General features: G+C 40.3%; 1 protein-coding gene across 1 annotated transcript; it reads right to left on the bottom strand.

The window, feature by feature from the left end:
* Nucleotides 1-617: 617 nt before the first annotated feature.
* LOC139662419 (calponin homology domain-containing protein DDB_G0272472-like) lies at nt 618-27,738 on the bottom strand. The gene is made up of 49 exons (XM_071541107.1): nt 27,693-27,738; nt 25,133-25,188; nt 24,894-24,920; nt 24,628-24,696; nt 23,956-24,009; nt 22,443-22,523; nt 22,166-22,207; nt 21,975-22,040; nt 21,816-21,881; nt 21,622-21,699; nt 20,801-20,848; nt 19,784-19,888; nt 19,624-19,701; nt 19,458-19,517; nt 19,072-19,140; nt 18,865-18,930; nt 18,366-18,437; nt 17,393-17,455; nt 17,208-17,279; nt 16,467-16,535; nt 16,151-16,222; nt 15,508-15,567; nt 15,195-15,257; nt 14,801-14,869; nt 13,458-13,529; nt 13,073-13,132; nt 12,532-12,603; nt 12,034-12,096; nt 11,853-11,924; nt 11,698-11,763; nt 11,515-11,580; nt 11,338-11,409; nt 10,768-10,836; nt 9,871-9,942; nt 9,716-9,781; nt 9,072-9,140; nt 8,872-8,937; nt 8,684-8,755; nt 8,420-8,482; nt 8,102-8,170; nt 7,954-8,013; nt 7,389-7,463; nt 6,944-7,003; nt 6,372-6,434; nt 5,570-5,644; nt 5,401-5,440; nt 5,020-5,071; nt 4,238-4,652; nt 618-3,498 (listed from the first exon to the last, which is right to left on the bottom strand). The coding sequence occupies exons 2-49, from the start codon at nt 25,178-25,180 to the stop codon at nt 1,801-1,803; spliced, it is 5,124 nt and encodes a 1,707-aa protein (XP_071397208.1). The 5' UTR covers nt 25,181-25,188; nt 27,693-27,738; the 3' UTR covers nt 618-1,800.

Below are 27,738 nucleotides of genomic sequence, written 5' to 3'. Positions count from 1 at the left end.
GATTTGTAAAACACAGTTACAAAGCACTTTACAGTGTGATTTAAAAGCAAGGCAAGGATCATAACTGAGAGGTCAAAAACATTAATAAAAGGTCATTACATAAAAGCAAGTCTATACAAATGAGTTTTAATAAGTGATATTATGATAGTGCAGGAAACTAATGAAGTCCTTTGAACAGCTGATAACCCCTTATGCCACTACTGCTGCAGCTCCCTGCCACTCCCAAGTGGCAATCTCTTCTTCTCTTCTTTCAAAGAAGAAAATGCTTTCATCAGTCTGTTGAAGGTCCCAATACCTGCATGTTCATTTTTACTGATATTTTGTATGTAATAATTTGCATAATGTTTGTCTCTGCAAATAGCCTGAGTTTATACTTTATTATGAATATGAAATTATTGACTTGTTCCACACCCTGCATCATTCTGGTAAAGCGTCGTCATGCTTTTCAAATCACTTTGGCATAGTCAAGTGAAAAGTGAAAAAAAATTGTTGAAGTAGAAAAAAGTAGTAGAAACCACTGCAGTAGGATATCAGTGAGTGAAGAATGTAGAGTTTCCCAAGTGGAGCTCACACTGAACAAACTGAGACAAAACGGTAACACACTTAAGTGACTTCCATACATACATCATTTATTTATACAATGACAAACCAGCACCATAGAAAAGAACACCGACCCATATAAAAAAGATACATAAAGAGTGAACTCATCCTCATACACATCAGAATACACAATACATCAGTGATGAAAACAGACATTGCCACATATTCCAGTAACATTACAAAACTGATTTTAAGTCAAAAACAGCAAAATGTAAAAGCACAATCTTTTCATGTACTGATGCACATTTACATGTATTTTCGGAGGGGTGACTGACATGACAGTAAACCTGAGGGAACAGGCGAGGAGCGGGCAACGCCTTGTTAAAGTGCATTGAGTGTAAATTTTCTGTAACAGGTAAGTTTTGTACAGAGTGATTTTAAGGCAACATATACATATTTGGCTTAATTAGCTAAGCTAATAACTTAATTGTAGAAATGGTAGTAGTAGACGTTTCCCATAACAGTGACATTTTTAGTAAAGTAAAAAACATTTCATAAAGAGTCCACTTGACAACACACAATATGTCCATAAAAAAATCCACAGCATGGACTTAAAAATCCCACTGGGCAACAAAATGACTACTTTTACCCTGAAACACCAGCAATACGTAAAGTACCAAACACCATGTAGAAGTTATAAATGGATCAGAAAAAATGTTTAAAGGTGCTACATGTAACACTTAAACATCAACAAATCATTTCCACATCAATTTTGAGACATTAGTATAATTTCCATAAAGATACAAGACCGCTGAGAAGACTGGCGGCCTCTAAACTGCATTTTACATCGTTTGCCACCGGGTCAGATTTGGCGGGAAATCTGCTGGATTGCTTTATGGCACAAAACAGGAAGAGGGCGCTGTTCCTCCAGAGCAAACAGAGCTAAAGCTTCCAGAGTTTCTTGTGATGGCAGATGAGTGAAAGGCTGATGGAAAAATCACTTCCAAGATGTTTATCCTCTTCAGTAAAGCGTAAGAGAAAATCTTTGACATCTTCCTTGAGACAGAAAGCAACAGGGTTTATGGGAAATTTGGTCTTAGTTTTGAGAAACAGAAGCACTAACAATACCACTGCTGTGAGACAGAGACCACCAATCTTCTCCACCATGGTCTCATTTGTTTACAGTAATTACACCAAGGTATCACAATTAATTTGAGTGATATACTGATGTTTAAAAATGCCACCCCTAACACCTTAAAGTTAGATAGACAGTCCGTCTTCCATGGTGGCTTTCGATCTCTGGCGGGAGCCTCGGCGGGCCGGGTCGCGCTCTCTCTCTCTGTCGCTCCCTCTCCTGTCTCTCTCCCTCCGCTGACTCTCTCCATCCTCTCCTCTCACCTCGCCGCCGCTCTCAAACCGCTTCCTCATGCTCTCGATCTTACTCCCTCGTTTCTCCTCTCCTCGCTCCCTCTCCGAACGCTCCCTCCTCGTCGCCGTCGCTCTCGTGTACGAACTTCTCTTCGCGTCGGATTCTTCCCTCCTCCACCCTCTTTCTGAATGTTCGTGACTTCGAGACGTCTCTTTCTTCACCTCGCTTCTTCCAGATTCTTCCCTTTTCACCCCCCTCTCCGTCTCCCTCTTGGATTCACTGCCGTACTTCTCTTCCTTACTTTTCGCCATTTCTGCTCTCCAGTCCCTCACTCCCCTCTCCGCATCTCTGCTGCTTTTTCTCTCCCGGTGGGTTTCTCTCGTTTCCTCTTTGCTCCCTCTCTCACTCCTGCTGCCATGCCTGCTCGCGCTCCCTCTTTCCGCCTCTTTTTCCCTCTTTTCCCGCTCTGTTCGATGCTTCTCTCTGTCTCTTTCGCTCGTCCCTCTTTCGTTCTCCCTGTCGCTCTTCCTCCTTTCTGAATCTGCCTTTCCGCTCCAATTGTCTCTTTTTGAATCACCCGACCTGCTGCTTTTCACTCTCTCCTGCTCTTTTTCATTCTTGCTCTTCTCACCTGTCTCTTTCCTCTTCTCTTCTGTCCTCTCGTTCTTACCAGTAACCTCTTTTGCCTTTTCTCGCTTACTCTCGTGTTTTTCTTTTTCAGTTGCCATTCGATTCTCTGCTTCTTTCTCCTTCTTCCTTCCTTTCTCAGATGGTTCTTTTGAAACCTCTGCTTTGGTTGTTTTCTCAGTTTTGACAATCTCAATCTTCTCCTGTTTGTCTTCATCAGGTAGCTTCTCTAACTCAGTCTCACCTTTTTTCTTCTTGCTCTCTTCCTTTCCCTCTTTCTTAACATCCTTTTCTCCTGTCTCCTCCTCTTTCTCCTCCTCCTTTCCCCCTGGTGCTTCTTTATCCTTCTCGCTCTCCTTCTCCTTTCCCTCCTTCTGACTTTCCAAGATTTCTTTCTCCATCTCCTTCTGCTTCTTCTGCTCCTCCTCGACCTTCTTGTCCAGTTTCTCCTCCAGCAGGTCCAGCTCCTGCTCCAGCTGAGCCAGCTTCACCGGGTCCGATTCTAACTCGTCCTCCACCTCCACCTCCACCTCCTCAATTTCCTCGTACTCCTCCAGCTCGATGCCATCCATGGTCTTCTGCAGCTGAGTCTTCACCTTGTTTAGCTCCAGCAGGCCGTCTTGAAGGTCTTTACATACTTCCCGGATCTTGGTGGCGAACTTGGTCTTGGCGCCCTTGCGGAGCTCGTGGGAGTCCTTGGCCAGGAAGAAGACATCCAGGGCCAGGAAGAGGGCAGACATGACCCCTGTGGTGACGCTGATGGCCTGGGCGGCTTTGGCGGCGCCGCCCGCCGCGCCCAGGACCTGCACGGTGCTGATGAGCTTGTCGGTGTTGATCATCAGGGCCTTGCCGGCGCGACCGCCCTCCTTCATCACGTGCTTGATGTTGTGGTTCAGAGCCTTCTTGGCAGCGCTCTCCGAGTATTTCTCAAAGTCCCACTCCTGCAGCGTGTCCATACCTTCCTACAGGGGGCACAGAGAGAAGATGGGAGGGAGAGGAGTCTCAAAAAGGAGGCATCATTTTCAATACATCTGTGTTTAGTATGGGACAGTATAACACAACATTCAATATATTCTCATCACGTTTCATTTTGTTGCTATTGCTATATGTAGTGTTGAAGATAACAGAGATGCGTTATCCCAAACTCAAGACATTTTTTAAGAGCGTAGCTATGGAGGATGTGTGTACTCATCAGTTAATGCGTCTAGTAGAAGCTAGCTTTAGTAGTGGCTAGTTGAATGTCATCATTAGCATCAGCTACTGTGCTAAATTAGTCTGCTGGCTAGTTAGCTAGCTAAAAAACATGTACTTTTAGGTAACTGAGCAGACTCTTCTCTCACGCTACAACTCATAATGCTTTGGAGTAGAGACCGGTCCAAAGGCTAGGGCTATAGTTCCTGGGATGAGGCAATACATGTCACAGTAACCAAAATTTGGATATAAATCTGTCTTATCTATTCAGATTTACTGATAACACTATTGAATTGACCTGTATCCACATGGCAACTATCCTTTTCAGGTATCTCTTTTTCTAACCCGCTTGTTATATATTTAGACATTATTTGCATGCAGCCAGTTGTCCACTGAACCTCCATAATGGCACCAGCTGTGGCTGCTGGGAGATTTGTGATGCAACTGCAAAGCCTCTGTGAGCTTAAGCTAAATGCCTAAAATATAAATGCAAATCTAAAAATCCCTCACCTGTACGAACTCCAAACACTCCCTGATGTCCTTGATCTCCTCCTGGTAGCCCTGGATCATCTTCTCCACCTTCTTACGGTCCATGTTGGAGTGAACTGTATCTGTAATATTGGCCGTCGCCGAGGTGATGCTGCCCGCCGTCGCCACGCTGATGCCCACTGCCGTGACGATGATGGAGGCGCCAAAAGTGAAGGGCGCCAGGATGAGCCCCGTGATGGTGGCCACGCTGCCGGCCACGCTGGCCACCCCTCCGCCCACGGCAGCCGTCACGGTTCTCTTGTGGAATTGGTCCGCGGCGTCGGCCTGAGCCAAAAGCTCCAGGATGCGCTTCTGTAAGGACGCCCCCCGCTGGTTGAAAAGACGCACAAACAGACGAGCCGCCATGAAGACACGGTCTGCAGCCTGCTCCACAGCCCTGGAGGAGGAGATGAGAGTTATAAGGCCTGAGAACTTATGGATGTTGTATAATTGCATTGAAGTGGCCTAAATGGTTCCTCTGGGGTCCGATGCCCCCCCTCCCCCATCCCATACCTGGGATGTTCAGATTAGAGTAATTTAAAAACAAATATTTAACCTTTGAACACCAAAGTTTACAAATACTGTTCGTAGAATAGCAAAAATGTGTAGAAACCCCAGGATGATGTTTGTTGTCGAATTCTAATCCGAGCTTCTGAACACAGAATACATTTTCAACCCAGAATGATATATTCAGAGAGGGACTGTTTTTTTTTTTATTTTGAGGAAAACTGAAGCTGCATGTTAAAAAGAAATGTGCTACATACATTTCCTCATCCTCCTCCTGGAAGTTGGACGTCTCATTCCATTCAGACCAACCTGGCAACACACAACAGGAATAATAAAATCAAAATAAAAAAAATAAAACACAGAAAACAGTGTTTCTTCTGAAGCATTATGTAGCAGTGATGCGAATAATCTTAACTATTATTTCCAAATCAGCCCGTTTGGTTCAAAGTTTTGGTTCTAGTGTAATGTTGTAGTACTGAGTTTAAGTGGGAAAGTTGGCTGAATTCTACTGTTATTTTAATTTCACACATTCTCTTGCCGTGGCACTGCACCACTAACAACCACCAACAAACACAGAGAAAACACTGCAGATAGAAAGCGTATTATTCCAAATTAAAGCTGAATACTATCACACTCACCTTCGACTGCTTTCCACCATTCCATCAAGCCATCACTTTCCTGAAAAAAACAAAGAACTGTTAATTGAGACAGACTAACCACATACCCACCCAGAATCACATGCATGCACACACACGCATGCACGCGCACACATCACATACACACACACACACACACACACACACACACCTCCTCAGAGTCCAGAGGGTTTCCCTCAGTAGGGTAAGCTGCCATCTCCACAGGCTGAATCTCTACAGTGTTCTCCTGGAAGACAAACACACAACAATACAGATTTGTAATGCAATCTTTTATGAGTGTTAGTATCCATAACTAACTGACTACTGCTGCTGCCATTCTCTCTGTACACCTGTTAGCCTCACATAGATACGAATTGTCACCATTTTACGGTCTGTAGGCAGCTGAGACAGACGAACATGTATAAGTTGATGGTTTATGTTATGATGCGGCCCTGTAGAGCTCAACTGGTAGTCCTGTATATCAAGTGATACCTACTCACGACCCTCGTCACAGGCTGCATACAGAATAGTGAACAAAGAATGATTTTCCCTTTTCAGGCTGCTCCATTTGATTAATTATCAGAGGAGGCCAAGAGGAAAACTAAAACTATTCAGTATTTCACAAGAAAAAAAAGGCAAAATTTAGAGAAAAATCTGAAAAATAGAAATGACAATTAATCTGTATGGCAGAAATGTGTTTGTTTGCTATCCCATAAATAATTTCATGACCCCCCCAGGTGTAAGTGTACTGGATGAAAGTGTCCACAAAATGGCATACGTTAGGAAATGACAGGCTAACAAAACAAGACAATACTAACAGATGTGCAGCCAAGGTTTACCAGCAATCTAAAAAGATGTGGTTTGGATGAGAAACTACCAGTGGAGGAGGAGCGTGTATCCTGCTAAAGTGTTGTTCCTGCTTAGCTGCGCATTTCCATGTGTGTCTACTGTATCTACAGTATCTTCTTGCTAACCTGTACTGGGAGCATCTCCTGCATCTCCATCGTCTCCTCAAGGAGAGGCAACTTGTCCGAACTCTGTGGAGGAACAGAAAAACGATCAATGTCTTCCTCAAAAACTCTGTAATAAGCAAGTTTTAGAAGCTAGGAGTAATACAGTGGTTCACATACATTCATAATAATAACATGCATCGTAAACAAGAGAAAAACAGAAGAAATGAGAGCCTGGGATATTTATACAGGTGGAGGAGAGACTGAGGAGCAGAATGGTAAGGGAGATGGTTACAGAGGCATGCTTGTGACTGGAAGGTTGCTGGTTTGAATCCCCAGACTGGGTGGGGAGAGTGATTGAGTGACTCTCTCTCCTCCTTCAGTAACATTAAGATGTCCTTGAGCAAGGCACCTCATCCGCCAAGTGGCATTCAGCAGAAGACTGGTTTCATTGGGCGGCTCCCAAGTGTGAATGTGTGTAACTGTATCAATACGAAGTGGAGCAGAGCTTGCAATAAATTTTCCCTGAATAAATAAAGGGTAGATAAAAGAACAGGAGAGAGAAGTGAGTAGTAACTGAGCAACAGCAGTAATACCTGGTTATGGCTAATCTTAGGAATTCTGGGAAGAGTTTGCTTGACTCGGAAGGACACAACCTGAGGGAGAAAAAAAAAATGGCTTCATCAAGCAGAGAAGAACTGGAACATCGAAGCTGCAAGTAACTGCATGAGATATGAAACTGAGAAAAACTATTTCAAAGTTTAACTGTGTATATTTTACACTGTATGTATTTATATCATTTAATAGCAAGTACGGGTATCATTTTTGTTGATATGAAATCTAAACCCTAGTCATGATCTTTGACCTTTAAGGTAGGGCAGATCTCCAAGATAACCAAGTTAGGTATTATTGATACACACTGAGGTCTGTTTTTATTGGTGGAAATACACATTGATGATTGTATCCGTTGCAATATATCACAATGATTCTAGCTGATGCTGTTCTCCATCGTCGCTGTTTGTAGGGGGAACAATAACTCACTCGTCTTTTCTTCTTGATGGTCCTCCTGCGTCTCAGCTGACCGCCTCCCTCTGGTGGCTCCATGTCTTCACTTTCCTAAGACAGAATTACAATTAAAAGAGAAAGTTAACTCCATAACTGCTCCATAGATACAGATGGGCGATCCGGGTATTTGCAGGGTACAAGTACTTGCTAGTAATGCTACGTTTCTCACCTTTATACCCATTAGTATTAAGTTCTAAGTTATTCTTAACATTTCACTGTGTGTTGACTATGGAGACACAGCAATGTATGCAAAACTCAACACTGCTAAATATCACAACAGGCAAATCCAAACAGAAAATATGTGTTTATGTTTAGATCTGGGTCACTGATAAAAGCATCCTGTTACTGTGTTTTTTCCCTGCTTAGCTCCACCTCTCTGTGTGTTGTTACCAGTACTTCTACCACTGCTACTACTACTAATGTACTACTGCTACTACTACTGCTGTTACAACTACTAAAAAGACAAAAAAAATTACAGAGGGCTGATAGCATACAGATTTTTCTGTAGCTCCACTATCTTTCAGTGCTGATAATGTCGTACCTGTTGCTCCACCGCTTTAGGTGTCCTCCTGAATATTCCTGCGAACCCTCCTTTTTTCTCCTGTTTCAAAAACACATAAGGCAATGATATAAGACACAAAAAGTGAAAAGACGTTGAGAAAAGCCAGTGGGCTAATGCACAGACTCACTTTTGTGGTTGCAGTTTCAGTCAAACTATCGTTGCTGGCCGACAGTCCACTCTGCACTGAAAGATTGTCCTTCAAAAAGACACAGAAAACATGCATCAGCTGTAAATTTAACAAACAATGTACTTCACTCACTTTTTTGGCAACTTAGATGGGCAACCCTCAAACCAACAGGCAACAAAGTAAAAAAAATGTTTCCTGGCAACAAGATGTTCCAATGTGAGCAAAGCCACAATGCTGAGGCAAGTCCTTGGGCACTGTTGCCTGTCTGCATTGCCCAACAAGTTGCCCTGTGCACCATTGCCTTCAGGTAGCGCTGACCTTGGCAGTTTCTGCAAGGCTGTCGCAGCTGGCCAACAGTTCTGTTGTGTCACTGAGAGGATCCTGGGAAATGAACAGGAATGTTAGCATCAGTATTTTCTAGATAAATATCATTGTTTTTATCTGCCTGAGTTATTTTCACATACTGTCTAGCACCGGTCTAGTTAGTTTAAAGCATGCGGATGAACGCTCTCACGGACAGACACACACCTGAGAAACCAAACACAGCAACACAAGCAAAACAACATCGGATAATTTGGCTACCTTGGTAGTAACAGAGCGTGGTGCTGGTTTGGGAGACCTTTTGAATAAACCTGACAGCCCTCCTGTCTTCTCCTGTAACACATGAAGACATCAACACATTAACATGAAGACATCGACACATTAACCGTCAGTAATGAAGAGAGAAACAGACTGAGACGGAGAACATGATTTCCAGACAACATCCGTACCTTCGATGTGTCTGAGAGATTTTCACAACTGACTGATAACTTGTTGTCCACACCAGGGTTTGACTCCTGAACACACAACAATACAAGATAGTAAATTAAAACCACTATAATGTATGGTCAATTGACCGTGTCAAAAGGTTTAATATACTTTTTTAAAGTATAAACCTCTGTGTAAAGGTTGAATAAAGTCATTACTGCACCTCATCTGTTGTCGTCCCCTCTGCTGGTTTTTGAGCCTTCTTAAACATTCCACTGAAAATACTTTTCTCCTGAAGAACAAACATGAAACATATCATGATTAAAAAGATATTGTGATTCTGAACAAAGGACTGGCACGCTGAAATCCAACACTTTTAAATAAAGGCGGCATGCAGACTCAGACATGCTGAATCGAAAAGAAATATCAGCATTGACAAAAACATTTGGATATTCATTTTTTAAATTGTAAAACAAGTCCAAGTGATGAAACACACTCACTTCATTACCTGCTCCAGTGCATTAAAACAAGCATTTAAAGAGTAACTCCACACTAAAATGCTTTTTTCAAGTTGTAAACTGGTATTTAGTTCTATGTAGTTATGAAATACAATAACGCCGGTCATATTGTCAACATTTCAGCCCTAACGTGCCGGTGCCACATTTATCTCAGTAAACCTGGCTCAGTTCGCCCTCCAGTGGTGAAAATGAGTAGAAGGTTCAGTTGGAGATGCAGCCGAGTCCAAGGACAATTGTCCTAAGATACGTTATTTGGTAAAAAAAAAAAAAAGATGCTCCCACCCCGTTCCTCTTCTCAAGCCCCAAACCCCCTCCTCTGCCCAACAACCATCAACATTTCCCAACAGACCTTAGTGTTGCCGTTCTCAGACAGGCTGTCATTGCTTGCTGAGAGCTCCTTCTGGGCGTCTTTGTCCTGAAACAGAGAAATGGACAAAGTAAAATAAAAATCACCACAGACGGTGATGCTAACAGAGTGATATGACACTAGAAACACACACTCACCTGAGCTGCTGCCTCATCTCCAGAAGCTTTGGGTGTTTTCTTGAGAAGTCCACTGAACAGCCCGCCTTTCTCCTGATCAGCAAAAATGCAAGTGGACAAATGAGAAGTTTAGTGATGAAAAGTGTTCCACTTTGACAACATATGTCATTTTGTTTTGCCAAAGTTTGTATCCTGTAAAAATGTGTTTCCCCTGACATCTATTCGCCTCAATTTCACACCAGGGAACAAAATAACAAAATAATTTTCATATTTGTAGATTGTTTTCCTATTGCTTGGCTTTCAAACAGGAAAACAACATTTTGAAAACATTTCACAGGATTACAAAGAATGGCCTAACCTTGTGAATGGAGATCACACTTATTTGTGACCTTTTGATCTCAAACCACAAGCATCCATAGATCATACAAGAAAGTCAGGCTATAAATTAGTCTACTTCTCATTCTTTATGCACAGTTCCCCCACAATAATTTCCTTGTACAGTGGCAAAATAACAACACACCGACAAAACCAGTACACACCGGCAGGGAAACGTCGTTTTTAGGGGATACAAATCTTGTCACAACACACTTCCACATTTACATTTTAGATATTTGGTTGACGTGCTTATGTAGAATGACTTGCAACAATTGCAAAAATAGAATAAGCTTAAATTCCTTGCTGACATTGCAAGTAACTAATATTGAGAAATGCAAGTGTCAAAGCAACAGCACACAGATATTAAATGTACCAAATAATCCAGTGTCCTTACAACTGTCATTTATGCTAGAAAAGTGCTTGATCAATACATAAGAACCAAGGAGAAAAGACAAAAAAAACAAGACAAAATCATGATCATGTGCAAGCAGAAGACGAATACAGATATACATGCAAAGCCATGTGTACTGGACTGACACTGACCTCGTCGTCAAACAGGTTGTCAATGCTGGCTGACCTTTTGAATATGCCAGCTAGGCCTCCTTTTTTCTCCTGAAACACACACACACACACACACACACACACACACACACACACACACACACACACTTTAGTTATTTCACTACAGTTAATGCACTCAAAAACAAAATGTATTAGTGAAAATGGAGGAAGACCGAAGAGAACGAGCAAGTAGAGTCAGGAGCTACAGCTTTGTGTCATTTCAATGTAATTTTTACCATCCAATTATGCCCTGAAATCAGATTGCTATTGGATCTTCAATATTAGATAAAGAAGATATATACCAATCCAGCCTCAATGTGCACGAGAGATGTAAAGAGATAATGGGAAAATGTAATAAACTGTAAACAGAGACTTAAATAAATACAACTATGTGTGATGCGTGACAGAAACCTATAGGACAAGGCAAACACAACAATATCTTCTCATACAATCTGACCTCTATGATCAGGTTTCAAAAGTCACACTGAAATGACAAGTGGCGACCATACTGTATAGAGAGAGAGAGAAAAATGTATTTTTATTCTGAAGTACCTTAGGGACGGTGGTGTCTGACAGATTCTCACTGCTTCCAGATAATTGCTTTTCACTGTTCACCTCCAACTCCTGAATTCAACCCAGAAAACATCAGCTCCATTCCCCATAACAGCAGGTTTAAATCATATAATAGTAAAATAATATAATAGTGACTTATAGATTCAAATAAACTACCTCGTCCGTTGTGGCACCTTCTGCCGGTTTCTGAGGCTTCTTAAACTTGCTGAAAATACTTTTCTCCTAAAACAAGCCAAAAACAATGTTAAACAACAGGTATCAGTGAATATTATAATAATATCAAATATTATTATGTTAAGTAATTCTATCTACAAGTGCTTGTTACCAGACACAACTCACCTTACTAGTGTTATTCTCAGACAGATTGTCATTGCTGGCTGAAAGCTCTTTCTGGGCGTCTTTGTCCTGAAACAGAGAAATTGATGTCGGATGAAATTGTGAAAAAGTGTGTAGAGGCTTGGAAACTATCTACATGACTAAAAACAGTCACTCACCTGTGAATCGTTCTTTTCTCCAGATGCTTTGGGAGTCTTTTTGAGGAGTCCACTGAACAACCCGCCTTTCTCCTGATGGACAGACAGGGAAAAGGCTTTCAGATGAGTTATGATCAATGTTTGAAATATTTACAGATTTGTCAAAAATCCACTTTCAATTTGGATTTAAACTCTGACTGACCTTGTTGTTGTCAGATAAACTCTCATTGCTAGCTGAAAGCTCGCTGTGCAAAGACTCCTTGTCCTGTAAAAAAAACATATTGAGTGGACTTAACACTTAACACACCATTAGGAAATGTTCTTTAGCCAAAACTGAACAAAAGTGAATGCACATTTCTCATTTTGTGAAACGTAAACAGGTGGAAAGGTTGGAAATAATTGGAGTTACTTCTTTCTGCTGGAGACAGTGTTGTAGTAAACACTCTGTGACTATCATTTAAAAATAATCTTAGTTTCCACTGCTGTCAGAACAACAGAAACAGTGTTTGTTCTGTTATCTCTGCCTTTCACAAACAAGAAAACAATGTAAATGTAAATCTAACAGACTGCTTTATAGATTGCAATGCATCTCTCTTGTGATGATGGTCTTGAAAATGAAAATACAATAGTCATATGCACGTGAATAGATTCATTTCACTGTGTACTGGTCCATACTGTGGACCTGGAAAATGACGTTTACCTCTTCAGGTTGAGCGGACTCTGCAGGTTTGGGAGACTTCCTGAATATTCCGCTGAATATTCCTCCTTTCTCCTGAAACACACGTTGAGACAGTTAACTCGGGAAAATTAAGTTATTTATTGTACACCACCAGTCAAAAGTTTGGACACACACATTCCTCTTTATTTTTACTATATTTCACATTTTAGAATAATAGTAAAGACATCAAAACTATGAAATAACACAAATGGAATTATGCAGCGACCGAAAAAGTGTTCAACAAATCAAAACTATCTTATATTTTAGATTCTTTAAAGTAGCCGCCCTTTGCCTTGATGGAAAGGCAAAGGCTTTGGAAAGAAATTCACACATAGGATCAACTTCACGATTTATATTTGTCTACAAAACAAATTTCAAGCGTTTAAGCATAAGCCTTTAGACCAAAATGGCTTCAAGAGAATGAAAAACAAAGTACTTTCAATCAGGTGTGTCCAAACTTTTGACTGCTAGTGTATATTGTACATTCAGGAATATTCATGAAAGATGCATAAAAACAGCTCACCTTGGCACTGTTCTCAGACAGACTGTCATTGCTGGCTGAGAGCTCATCGATCAGTGGCCGCTTGTCCGAGTGGAGATAAAAAAAAAAAAATCAGGATCTACTACAAATAACAGACGACAGGCCTTCTTACATTTCATCATCACTACACTCTTTTAACATTTATATAAACATGGAAATTGCTCCAGGGCATCTCAGTGGTAGTAAATGAGTCATTAGAGTGTTACTTGTTCACTTCCCCTGCCCAGATTTTCTCCAGTCGGTCCAGGGATTGCTCTTCACAACCCCACTTCCCTAACCTTTAAGCAACCGCTGACCCCCCCCCCCCCAAAAACACTGTGAGTTACTGTAAAATATGGGAGCAGAAAGCAGAGGTGAAACTGCTTACTTCCTCTGTGCGCGGGCCGTCTGCAAGTCTGGGCGACTTCTTGAACATTCCAGCGAACGCACCGCCTTTCTCCTGAAACACCAGGGAGACGGTTGGCTTCAGGAAGTCCGAGCTCAGCATGTCATGTAGTAGTAGCCAAGTCTAAATTATAGCTGAGGTTTCCCTTTTTGAAAATGGCTGTGGGCTATTTTAAAACAGGGCTAAAAACTTCCCTGCCTTGAACTGGTGAGTTGTTAACCACAGTTTTACCACTTACTAATGTGTTTGTTAGGGCTGGGCAATATATCGATATTATATCGATATCGTGATATGAGACTAGATATCGTCTTAGATTTTGGATATCGTAATATTGTAATATGGCATAAGTGTTGTCTTTTCCTGGTTTTAAAGGCTGCATTACAGTAAAGTGATGTGATTTTCTGAACTTACCAGACTGTTCTAGCTGTTCTATTATTTGCCTTTACCCACTTAGTCATTATATCCACATTACTGATGAGTATTTATCAAAAATCTCATTGTGTAAATATTTTGTGAAAGCACCAATAGTCATCCCTACAATATTGTCGCAATATCGATATCGAGGTATTTGGTCAAAAATATTGTGATATTTGATTTTGTCCATATTGCCCAGCCCTACTTACAACTGAACATTTAGCCCACTTCGTAAAAAATACCGAGATATATATCGTGTATCGCCATTCAGCCTAAAAATACCGAGATACGATTTTTGGTCCATATTGCTTTGTTTATGTTTATGTTTTTTATGTGTTTTTTATTTGTTCTTCCACTGTAACCATTGGAGATTTGCTTTGAAAGGTGCTACCTGTATCATTGTAACATCCATAAATCATGATCATATTAGTTTTGAGACTTTAGTGTAATTACTGTAAACAAACAAGACCATCGCAGGGAAGATTGTCAGCCTCTACACTGGATTTTACATTAGGAGCCATTAAGAGTTAAAGCTTTCAGATTTACACAATGGGCAGATGGTGCAAGGAGTGAAAGGCCAATAATAAATTTACTTCTAACATGTTTATCCTCTTCAGTAAAAGCGAACTAGAAAACAAACGCTGGTAATAACATCCTCTTTGTGACGGGAAGCAACAAGGTTCATTGTAAATGTTTTGTCTTCATTTGGAGAAACACCAGCACTAACAATACAGCTAGCGTGAGATAGAGGACACCAACTGTTGCAAAAGTAATTTGATAATGATGTATCGATGTTTAAAAATGCCACATCTATCGTCTTTAATGTAAACTGTGTCACAAATAAAATGTATTATATAGACAGACAGACTTCTAACGGTGGCAGTGAGTGCGATTGCAACAAAGCATCTCACCTTAGTGTTGGTGTTCTCACTCAGACTGTCGCTGCTGGCTGACAGATCTTTCTGAGCAGAGAGATTCTCCTGAAACAAGACAACAGTAGAGTAATTAGAAACCATCAGAGCCAATCTGCTCCACAGTGGACGAGTGAAAGGTTTATCGCATTCATAAGGAAAATGCAAATGTGCTCAAATACTTCAGTGTCTGTGGTATTGCCATTTCTGCTTGAGCACATTGGAGAGCCTGTTAAGTCTTTGTTTAGTGTGGAATCTACATACGTGGTGATACGCACCGTACTGTCTTAAACATGGTGGAGCAGTTGTTTTTTCAGAGTTAGAGACATGCTCAGCTGGGACTATCTACACAAAGAACACAACACTTTGCTCTGCCTGGTGAACGCAGACTCACCTGTACCTCTCCCTGTGCTTTGGGAGTCTTCCTGAGGAGTCCGCTAAACAACCCGCCTTTCTCCTACAGAGCAAAACAGCTTTAAAGCAAACTGACAGCATGTTTTCCCTTGGTTTTCTCTTGAAATTCACGGGAACTTAATCGTCCACCCATTGACCCACAAAGGCCTTTATGTTATACAGGTTTTGAGACAAAAAAAAAAAATCCACCCCCGGGTCTATTTTCATGTTCGTCACAGTGACTCATCTAGTTTCTGTGTGTGACTGGCGAGGGTTTCTCGAAGGTTAAATGCAGGTCTGTAATTTAGACTTACTTTGTTCTCTGATAGACTGTCATTGCTGGCAGAGAGCTCACTGTGTAGCAACACCTTATCCTAAAACAACGAAAAACATGTTACTGAACCTGAGCGAGGAAAACAAACACTGAGACACATGATACTGCTAACAGAGGGAGTCTGGGCAGCGCAAACTGATGAATTCTGGGTAAAACAGGGAAGCATGTAGTTGAAGCAACTACAAAAATGATAATATAATTACGCTGAATCAATTTAATTGATTCAGCTTGATTTATTTCAATCAATCAAGATGTGTAGAGATGGTACAGCTAGACGTTTAGCCTTAGATTAGATTAGAGTAGATAAAATGATACTTAAATGATACTTTAATGATCCCTGTGGGGAAATTGAGCCATTGCAGCAGGAAGTAGTAATAGAATACATTAAAAAAAAAAGGATGTAAAAAAAACAATAGAGTGAATGGAGGTTATATAAACATGTGCAACTGATAATTCCAACACTCGGAGTACAAAATGTCTGTGTGAAACTAAAGCTAAATGAAGAGAATTGTCCTGAGTGCGTCCCTTTCTTCAAACAAGTGACTCAAGTTAGAAAGCGTAGGATGAATACAAGGATTCAGGAAGTCCAGGTTAAGTGTGTGTATTGTTTCCAAAAACATTACCTCGTCCAGCTGGGGGGTCTCAGACGGTTTAGGGGATTTCTTGAACATCCCACTGAACACGCCTCCTTTCTCCTGATGCACAGAGAAAAAAGTTTATTCTTTATTTATCTGTGTGAGTAACTGGTTGTCACAGGTTAGACAGAGGCAGAGGATGCTTTTGGCTGTAATGGCAGTATAAAACGGTCTGTAATATGAACAATGTTTCTAAGTTTGTTTAAAAAAAACCGTTAACTGCGGACCTGGATGAGCCTGTCCTGCAGGATGAACACCTACACTGAATGAGGGGAAGAAAAGCATCTAGTAGCAAGTGTTTCACCTTAGTGTTGTTGTTGTCGGACAGGCTGTCGTTGCTGGCTGACAGCTCGCTCTGCAGCGACTGCTTGTCCTGAAACACAGATTAGACAAACAGTCAAGTCAAATGAGACAGATGTGGCAGAGTGTGTATTTATGATATCTCAGTGGGTTGTGATTTGGTCAAGAAACAGAAATCCAACAAGGAAACATGTCCGTTCCCCCATGAATGATGGAGGCAGGTTGTGGGCCAATCAGTAACAAGGTGCATCATCTCTCCATGTTTCATCAAAATCAGAAGTTATGGCTTTTCAAAGTTTTAAATTTTGAACATTTTTAAAAATTTTGTAAATGCCAAAACACACTGCCAAAATGCATCATCCCTCTACGTTTCCTCAAAACCAGACCAGTGATGTCTGAGATATCAATTTTGAGTGATTTTTTTTTTTTACTTTTAATTATAACACCCCCACCCCCTAATTAGTGTCATTTTCCAGAACACAGTGCCAAAATGCATCGTCCATCCAAGTTTCATCAAAATCATAACAGTGGCCAAAATCAGACCACAATCAGACCAGTTATGCTGGTCCAGTTTATTTGCTCTCAAATGAACCCTAATTTGATTGCTCTCTATTTCACTCCTTTGTTCTCCAATAGATTCATTTCAAAATAGAGTACCACTCATCTCCAGTGATGCTACAGCCCAAAAAAACATGTTTAGAAACACGTGTGTGACGTACAGATTTCTGTTGCACACACACATTACCTGCCCAGGTGTCGCCTCTGCAGGGATCTTGGGAGACTTTCGGAGGATCCCGCTGAAAAATCCCCCCTTTTCCTGCTGACATCAGACCAGTTCATTACACCGTCAGAGGGCATTACGTAACGATAATAACCATAATGCTGCAGCTATAATCCAGTCCCTTCACAGATGAATACTTCCACGCTCACCTTAGAGTTCTCCGACAGATTATCATTACTGGCTGATTGATCGCTGTGTAAGGACTGCTGGTCCTGAAAGACAAGATGAACTGGTTCAATGCAAATATCAGGCGGCAGGATAACACAGATGATACGACTTTTGTGGTTATGTTTGAATAGTTGCATAATAAATCTGATTTTAATGTCACAGCACAAATGTAGGCAACCTGTTTTAGCAGGGAGGCCTAGTTTTTCTCCCTGACTGGGCCGAGGTGATCTACTTTCATTCAGATTCAGTGGAAATCAGGAGCTTTTCTCAGCCAGCAGATACTGAATAATTAAATAACTGCTTTTTCATGATAAAGTAAATATTTTGGAGACAAACATCATGCAAATACTATTTATGGAACCTTCAAAAAACTGAGGACAGCATTTTCTCCTGGTTCCTTACCAGACCATTTTATATACCGTTTATAAGTATGTTAACTTTATTTTATACAGTGGGGAGTTTCAGGTGAGCAATCCAAATGCTCAAACGTGTTCCAACCTTGCTGATAATTCCCATAAAGCAAAGGTAAGCCGTGCTTTATTGGTTGCTATGCTCACTCTAGTGGTAAACAGAGAGCTAGTCAAGGATCTTGATTATTTTCTGTTGTTTTTTACTGTCATGTATGGACATTACTTTAAAAAACCTATCAGTCAGTGCACATGAATGGGTAACAATTGTATAAAAGCCATAACACCCTTAATGAGGTGATGTTGCGATTATTACTTCGGTGCGGCCCTCAGTACGCGGCTGCATCACTGTTGTCCCATAATCACAGGAATCAGATATTGTTTCAACATCAACCTCCATAAACATGCAGTCCTAACTATTTCTCAAAAAGATATGTATTGTCTTATATGTTATCTCCAGTTTTATCCCAAAAGGCATCTCTCTCTGTCAAGTTATGGAGAAATGAACTATGGGAGAAGTAACAAGACATTTAATCGACTACTTCACCTCCTCAGTTTGAGCAGCTTCTGATGTTTTGGGAGACTTCTTGAACATCCCACTGAATATTCCTCCTTTGTCCTGAAACAGACGCAGGTAGAGTTTGCACATGCTCAGAACATCAATAAGAAGTCATGGTAGAAAAAAAAAAAAAAAAAAAAAAAGGAAATGACTGGTTGCTCTATATTGTCAAACTAGGATCAAAAATGTGTCGAGTGCTCTTGGAAAACGGGGGAAAAAAGAGTGCTACAAACAAAAGGACAATCCAGGCACTCCAAATATAAAAATATAACCACAAGGAAGGAAATATTTAAAAAGCCTTTATTGTAGTGGCTAAAACGTTAAAAAAGCCAACATGTTTCGACCACTGTAGGTCTTCTTCAGGGCTTTAAGAAGTTATGGTGTATGTACTTTCGTCCAGGTCAGTTTGTTTCTGCACTATAATTAAAGAAAAAGAGTTACTTACATTATCTCTGCTATCATGTCAGGTAAACGCAAAGCTGCTCACCTTGTTGCTGTTTTCAGACAGACTGTCACTGCTGGCTGACAGCTCACTTTGAGTAGTCAGATTCTCCTGAAACAGTAAATTGTAATATTATATATACATAATACATTGTAATATATCAGTAAAATAAAAAACATGGACAAAATCTTTATTGTGGCATTTTAGTGCTGTATTTAAGCATTTTTGGGTCTACTGAGTGAAGCCACTCACCTGTGCAGGCGTCTCATCTGCTGGTTTATGGGATTTTTTAAGAATGCCAGAGAAGAAGCCTCCTTTCTCCTGCAGAGGAAACAAGATAATACACAACATGTGTTTCTACATGTGCACATTACATAACAACTGCATACATTTCTATCATGGGCAGAATCAAACCCCTAACTCTGGCAGTCAACTCTGGAGTTAGTGCCATGCTTTACCCATTCATATATACTATACAACTTTTCAGATATTTGTTTGTCTTTCAAATGACAGCTAATGTCATTACATCAGCTGGCTGTATTAACAGCAATAGCTCAAATGTTTAGGCAATGTAGATGATCATTTGACTCTTTGGTTCCTATACTGAAATAAACCCTGTGAAGCCACTGAAACAAGACCTGGGAGGGTTCAGATGTTTTCTCTTCTGCGTCATCAGGATCGCTGTCCGCTGTGCTGACCTGGCAAACGCCGAAACAATGACATCAGTCCGGAATATTCTGTCAACAGCAGATGCAGCAGTACAGAGAAAGTTCAATATCAAATGATAAAGAGGGTTGATGTTACCGTCAGTGCAGGAGAAGGTGCTTTCTCTTTCTCTTTGGGTGTTTTCCGGAACATCCCAGCGATGAGATTTCCCCTGTCCTGGGTAGAGATTAGGAAAAAAACAATGAATCAAATGTCTAGAAATGTAATGAAAAGCTGCAAACTCGTGTTAATCTCTTACTTGTTTGGGCTCTGCCTGCTTGTCCTGCTTGGTGTTTTCTGCAGACGGTTCCCTCCCTGAGTCTGGATCCTGGGTGTTGGGATCTGGGCTGGGCTCTCTGTTGGTCTTGGAGGAGAGTCAGAACAAACTTGATCATGATCACCCTGCGGTTATTATCAATACAACCAGACAAGAGCACACACTAAAATTTAAACTATGTGTTCAAAATATTAGGCAGAACTTCCTAGTATTGAGTTGTACCCTCTTTTTGCACAATCCATGTCTCAAATTGTCTCCAGGATTAAAAATCCTCCTTTCACCTGTTACCTCTCCTTCATCTATATCTATGCTTTATGACTGTAGGTTTAAAGTCACAAGGAAGCAGCATTTTGATGGTGTCTTGCTTCTGTAGTTTGACATATTTCTGGTTAAAACACAATGTTGGGGTGGGATATAATGTGAGGAAAATTTCAGAAGTTAAAAAAAAAACAAAAAAAAAACGTAATCACTAAGATATGCTTTTTCAGTTTTCCAGAAAGTAAAATTAATTGGATTTTGATGTGAAAAAAGGTTTTGTACATTTTTTTTGTCATTCATTGTTTAATGTACATCATAATATGGTGAATTAGCTAAAAAGGCGAAAAAAAGTCATTTTTCATTCCACTGTTACTTATGGGTGAAATCAATAAGGGATCATATCACTCATTAGGATTCATCTAGTCAGTTGTTTCAGCCACAGCGTATAACTATGAACACATAAGGAAATAAAATTCAAATCTTTTCAAACGGAAAACAATCCAGGTTCCACCAAACCAAAATAAAACCCTCACCAAAGAAGTTACCACCACCACCAACACCATCACCACTCAAGCAACAACAGGCTACTCCAAAAATGAACCTCGCCATAGATCTTCCAGGTAAAGGGTAAATAATAGATAGTGTAAAACATTGCCGTCACCAAGAAGATCAGCATCACTGCAGCACACAGCAGAGCCACCAGCAGCGCTTCAAAGCACCAGACCAGACAGTGAGTCCTACCTTTGGTGCTCTGAACTGTAAACCTTTCATTACTCCCTTCAGACCGCCCTGTCAATCACAGTCACACGTCAAAAACTGGCTCATTAGACTGGCACAACATTGAAACAAACATATGTACAGGATAAGATTATTGATTAACTTTTTTCAGAGGGCATGTTTTTGCCCCCTTGATTTGATTTTCAGGGTCATTTTGGTCCTTTTCGGGAGCAAATTGAACTATGAAATAATATATTTGCATTGCTTACCGGCAGATAAACACTCAATTTGCACTGCTAAGATTTGTTCCATTTTAAATCATGATATAGCATGTCCCAGACCTCTTTCCCACTACTGGAAACTCTCAGCAGACCTTACAGGAGAGGAAGGTGCCATTTTCCTCACTCTGTTCCCAACCAGTCCATCTTCCATCTTCAATCTTCCAGTTTTTTACAATACTGGATGTTTTATTTTTTGTTAATGCAGTGGTTTGTGTGCAGCATTTTCTCCTCCTGCTCTACTGCTTCAAGCTGTGTATTCGGTTGTTTCCCAATTAATTGTTTTTTTTTTTAACCCAGTACACAGGGGAAACAATTCCCCGTTCATAGGCTATCATGAATCATCTACGGTGGTCAACAGGGGGAAAAAAAGTTGTATTCACATGACTATGTGACAACTCAACAAATAAAATGTGAACAGGGTGAAATACAAAAAAGGGTACTTCTAATTATCGGGGGTATTATTTGCCTCCTCATTTTTAATTCTACAGGCATTTTATGAACTTTCAAGGGCCCTAGTTAATTTCTGACCCTGGTACACACACACACACACACACACACACACACCTGTTTGCCGCCAGGAGCCTGTTTTGCAGGGACATCCTCAGTTTTTTCCTCTTCGTCACGGTCGTCGATCATGTAACTCTGAGGTGAACAGACATTATCAGACACCGTGACTCATCAAATGATCCCAGTCTGAGATTTGTGACTCAACAACTAACTTCTGCTTTAACCTTCTACTGCACAGGTGAATCGCTTACAGTGAAAGAAGGAGTTTTATCTTTCTGGCTCTTCCGGAACATTCCACTCAGGACCCCATGATTACCCTGAAACAAAGTACAGAGGAATAAAAACAGAGACAGTGTACAAAATATACAAAGTGGGTCAGAGATGGGAATCAGAATCACACATTAAAATACCTGCTTGAAATCGGCTTCATCTTTGGGAACTTCAGCGTCTTCTGATTGGTCAGTTTCTCTGGAGCCCTGATGAGGAAGAGGAAGACATCACCTCGGTAGATTATAAAAACAAACGAAGAGGAACGTGACATTACATTGTGTGTGTGTGTGTGTGTGTGTGTGTGTGTGTGTGTGTGTGTCTCAGCCCGTACCCGCTTGTGGTGGCTGTATCTGGTTGTTGTGGCGTTCAGTTCCTGCTCCCACACACGCAAACCAGGAGGGGGGAAACGCAACAAAAGATAATCGGAGCAGGAAAGAAACATGAAACCCGGAGTATAGTGCAGCGTGATTCTTTACTGTAAACTTCTCTCACACTCACTTGAATTTCAATTAAAACCCATTCTGAAATTCCACAGTTCTATAAACAAGAGCACATACACTCAATGCTCGGCTTGAAATTGATAGTGAGAGTATTTGGGTGTACTGTACCTTTTCTGTGGGTCTGGCTGGAACCACAGGAGATCCAGATGGTTTCACTTTACTTTCTGCTTGTAACAAGTTTCCATTGGCCTGGTAGGGGCAGAAACAGGCAGGCATACACTTATTTATTTATTTATTTATTTTTTTAAATTGTATGAGAATATTTGGGCAATCGCACACAAATCTAAAGAGACAATGATGAATAAAATGTAACAAGGCAACAGTAAATAACTCAATTTTTATACAGTATAGCAGTGATTCTCAACCTTTTTCACATGAAGGACCCCTAATTTAGTCCACATTAGGGCCACGGACCCCCATTTGATGAGATTTTGTCTCTCGGACCGAAATCTGAGAATATTTTTATTGTTAGATATGATTTTGTCCAGAATCCCATGACTATCTGTATTGTAGGTAGAGAGATAACAGGGAAACTATGATCAAAACAGTCATTCTTCTATATTCTCTAATTGTGTTAACTTGTAAATGAAATAATGCTGAAGTTTAGAGAGTCATCTGCAGTATTTGCTGCGGACCCCCTGGAACCCCCTCAAGGACTCCCGGTGGTCCCTGGACCTGACGTTGAGAACCACTGCAGTATAGCATGGTATTTGTCTTTTGAATTCACTTGTATTCTGACTAAACTTGTAGGAATGATGCATTTTGCCGTTGCGTTCGTCCCCATTAGGCCAATCAGTGAAATCTGTAAGAATAGCTGGATTTGTGCGGCACATGTCATGTCGATCGGACTCATGGTGTAGGAATTAGCCTTACAAAGTTTGAAATTTTGACCTTTTATTATAGCACCTCCATCAGGCCAATCATTGTCATTTTTTAAAGACCGGAAGACAGAACCAAAATGCATCTTCCCTCCAAGTTTCGTCAAAATCAGACCAGTGATGTCTGAGATATGACCTCATAGATATCTCTATGTTTGACATATGGACGGATATATACAGCCCGTAAAATAAAAACAAAATAATAAAAATAATATGATACTTTATTGATCCGTCTAGGGAAATTTTCACATGGGAGTTTAAACTCGTAACCTTTACTGCATGTCATCCTAGGGCTGGGCGATATGGTTGAAATCAATATCATGATAATCATAAGGATTTTATTTCGATATCAATATATATCACGATATGGTTCATTTATGCAAAATCCCATTAAATAATCAAATTAATGTTCATCTCATTGAACCAAATGGTAATGTTAGGTGTGACGTCAAACAAAACAGAAATATTCAAATAATATTCCTACCATACCTCATTTTATGAGAGTTTTTAAGTAAAATTTGCTTGTCATCATCAATTCAGACAGCAGAAATGTGTGTCACGATATTAAAATATCTTCATATCATCACGATATGATTCCACTGAAGGACGATAAACGATAATATTGAATTATCGCCCAGACCTATGTCATCCTCTCTCTCTCTCTTCCGCCTTTCCTGTCTCTCTCCAATGTGCACCATCTAATAAAACAGAATTAACACTCACAGCTCAGAAAATAAAGATACCTCATTGTCTGCCACTGCCGTCATCTTGATCCGGTACTGTGTCTGACTCAGTTCCTGGACAGAAAACAGAAGTCAGGTTTGTTTGTTTTTTTTAGAACGGACGGAGCTACAGCAGTGTCTGCTTCGACTGATAAGGGTTTTTCAAGGCTGATACAGATACTTTTCTTTTTTTTCATTTTTATATTGAAGCTGCACATAGCCGATATTCAAGGTCTTTTAAATCTGACCATTTTTGTGCCCAAACATTCAGTGTTTCCCCGAGAATTGCCTTCTCGTCGGGATGGAAAAGCCTCTGAAGCAGCATCATGGGACACTAAAACTCTCCACTGAAACCCAGACTGATGAAATTCTTTTAGTGTTAGCAGCTCTTAAAGGCGGAGAGACCCACCACACCTACTGAATGGAAGGGTATGTAAAGATTACTACCTTTACATGAAGAATTAATTTACAAAAAAACATTATTAAGCAGTGAAATGAAAAAAATAAATGATCAGGGAGGAATCTTCATCATTATCGACAGTTGGCAACATGACATGGCTACTATCAGAAAATGTAATAAAAGGCCAATATTGGCCCGATATATCGGTCTAACCCAAGTACTTTAACTCTCAGACTATATTTTAGTGCTCAATATGAGTAAATAGAGTGAGAAATTATTCATATTGGACTTACAGCATCTGAAGGTCGTCCAGGAACCACAGGCGTCGGTTTCTCCCTTCTCCCTGGCTTATTTCCATTTATCTGCAAAGATAATTTCTGAATTAATTATTAACAGAAGCATATGGACTTGCTATTATATTCTAGAGTCATACAGAAGAAAAAAAACACTCCACAACACTGCACATATTCTTTTAGCAGACGTGAACAGCCGCACCAGGCAAACACATGATTAGCCTGGGCAGATACTGCTAATCAAAGGCTTGGTGTCATTACAGTACCTCAGTAGGCTTTGGAGGAGGCTTGGGCTATGGAGAGGAGAAGAGAAGAGGAGACACTGTGAGACCTGAGTGTGTGTTGTGTAACAGGCTGTATTTTCATCTGTGGTATGGTGTTTGCAATCCACTGAAATGTTGTGTTTCCGTTTTTTTGGGCTATTTATACTGTACAGTTACAAGAATTACAAGAAGAATCAAGTGAATCAATGTTGTGTATTTGATGGTTCAGTGTTTCTTCTCACCGGCTTGGGTTTCTGTTTGGCAGCCGGCTTCACCAAACACTGCTCCATCCTGCCTGCTAACACAACAACACAGGGAGAAAATAAAGTGTAAAGCAGGACGAACCACAGAATCCACAGATTGGCAGAGAGCAGAGATTGGTTTGAAGTCGGGGCGGCGATGGGATCCTAAAGGTCAGAGAGGCTGGCTTGTGACCGTTAAGCAGTGGTGGAAAGTAACTAAGTACATTTACTCAAATACTGTACTTAAGTACAGTTTTGAGGTACTTGTACTTTACTTGAGTATTTCCATTTTATGCTACTTTGTACTTATACTCCACTACATTTTAGAGGGAAATATTGTACTTTTTACTCCATTACATTTATTTCACAGCTATAGTTACTAGTTACTTTTCAGATCAATATTTTATATTTAAAACATTTGATCATCTTTATAAAATAACTATAAAATAGCATTGTTATAGATTATACAAGTATAGCTAAAATTAAATAAGATTAGCTTCACGTTGACAACTTTAAAATGCTGCACATGTATCTCAATAAATCAGTATTAATATTCCAATAATTTGTGAAAAATATAACTCTCTAAATGGGGACAGTTTGCATAATGAGTATGTTTACTTTGATACTCTGAGTACATTTTGCTGCCAATACTGTCCTTTTACTTAAGTAAGATTTTGAATGCAGGACTTTTACTTGTAATGGAGTATCTTTACATTGTTGTATTGCTACTTTTACTTAAGTAAAAGATCTCAGTACTTCTTCCACCACTGCCGTTAAGGTTGCCAGTTTGAATCCCTGAGCCGCCTGGAAAAACCTGGCAAAGTGTTTGACTGAAGTCCTTGAGCAAGGCACTTAAAAAGGAAAAATCCACCCTAAAACCTTGTAACACTGTTGGAGGTTGAGGGAAAGTGGGTTCACGAAAAACGTAAATTACAACACTTCATTTGTTCAAAATAACTGCTTTGGACTGTATTGAACATCTCAGATTGATGATACACATCAGAGAATCAAAGGGTTTTTCCTTTAACCCCCAGCTGCTCCAGTAGTCACCAGCAGCAGACTGATTGTACTGGGCAGCTAACAGGTGTGAATATGTGGAGCTTCAGGTGAAGCAGGACACTGCTGGGAAAAAACACGAGTAAATAAAGTTAAACTATTCCTTCTCCTTTCACCTCTGCAAGATATTAGTATATCCTATGCTACTGATCAAACTAATTATACATTCTTTAGGAGTGGAAAAGGCTCAATTATTATAAAGACAGGACAAGTATTATAAAGACATATTAAGTAACAGTGGGCACTTGTGTTACTCCATTTAGAGAAGTACCACAATACACATTTCCTAAAACAATACACTCTACAGTAACCAACATTGTTCCAGTATATCCTATATGCTGAAATACAAGAAAGAGGCTCGACTCGCCATTTAAAGGGACAGTGAACTAAAGCGTCCGTGTAACTACATCTGCTTTCACAAAAACTAACCCAGCTGGTGTCAGACTGAGCGGTTCACCTACCGGAGGCTTGGCGACAGGTCAAAGGTACTTTATACTCAATTTAAACTTTTTAAATCAGACCGGGGCAAACGGCTCCTTCGCTAGCAAAACATTCCCAGGAGTTTTAACCACACCCGCACCGCGCGCCCCGGCGCGTCAACAGCAACATCTGCACTCATGCTGCGTTCAAGTGCTCCTCGGAAGCTCGTATTTCCCAGCATCACATCAGGTGATTTTGGTTAGAAATTATAACCAATTATTTTTTGTATTCTGTTTTTTGGTGGCTGTCATTTTATTTTTTATTTTTTTAATCAAGAATGTATAGGACAAATTGTGCATCATGATTGTAATAAATGTTTGAGTTTTTCAAAGTCTCAATGAAATTAAATGAATAAATACTTTCACCAACCCCGTTTGCTAATTCTCCATATCATAACATACACCTAACGTGCAACAAGAAATGCCAAACAATTGACAATTTTTGTATATTTTTTATATCAAAGTCTCATTACCTTTACTTACTGGAAAATATATTTGTTTACTGCTTACATAGCCTACTTCATGGTGTACCAGTAGGTGTACATAAAAAGTCCTACAAATTTATGAACAATCCCCCCTTCCCTCCTGTAATATAATACTAACAGCATGCCAAACAATAACGTCTAACTTATATAATAAAATAAGCCTACATCACTTTCACCACGAGGTTTCCATGCTTTCCACCCCCTAAATGTCACATCTCAGCAACGCGGTTGTTCCCATTTTCAATTCCAGCTTTTCCAGTATCTACCACTAAGTTCATGTGCGCTCTTCAACCGAGGTCAACCCTTGATCCTGATATTTCCGACAGCACGTAAAGGCAGCATCAGTTACGAGTCGAGCAACGCATCCTAGACAAACCAAAACACGCCCTGCAAGCTTCTGTGTCTCAAACCTTCCCTTTGTAAGGAATTTGTTGCATAACAGGGCGCCTTCCTGCCACACAAAGGATATCAGACTTCAAATCATCGTCTACCAACTGTTCCCAGGATGAAAGGTGGCATCACAAAGTACAACATCTTTACCTGGTTCCCGCAGTCGGAGAGGATGTGAGAGATGAAAGCTTTGTGT

This window comes from Centroberyx affinis, unplaced genomic scaffold (genome assembly GCF_046629955.1).
Source record: "Centroberyx affinis isolate AG114_WGS23_722 - 3 ecotype Tasmania unplaced genomic scaffold, CSIRO-AGI_Caff_v1 ptg003790l_1, whole genome shotgun sequence".
In the NCBI taxonomy this organism is placed as follows: Eukaryota; Metazoa; Chordata; class Actinopteri; order Beryciformes; family Berycidae; genus Centroberyx; species Centroberyx affinis.
This window is presented reverse-complemented; position numbering and strand designations above follow the sequence as displayed.

Bases quoted from the DNA above. Each gene is read 5' to 3' on its own strand.
- LOC139662419 (XM_071541107.1), bottom strand. From the start codon at position 25,180: ATGGAGCAGTGTTTGGTGAAGCCGGCTGCCAAACAGAAACCCAAGCCG. The intron at 24,010-24,627 runs GTAAGTCCAATA...TTTTCTGTCCAG, and splicing joins CTGGACGACCTTCAGATGCT to GAACTGAGTCAGACACAGTA. The intron at 17,280-17,392 runs GTGAGCGTGGAA...TGATGTCAGCAG, and splicing joins ATCTGTCGGAGAACTCTAAG to GAAAAGGGGGGATTTTTCAG.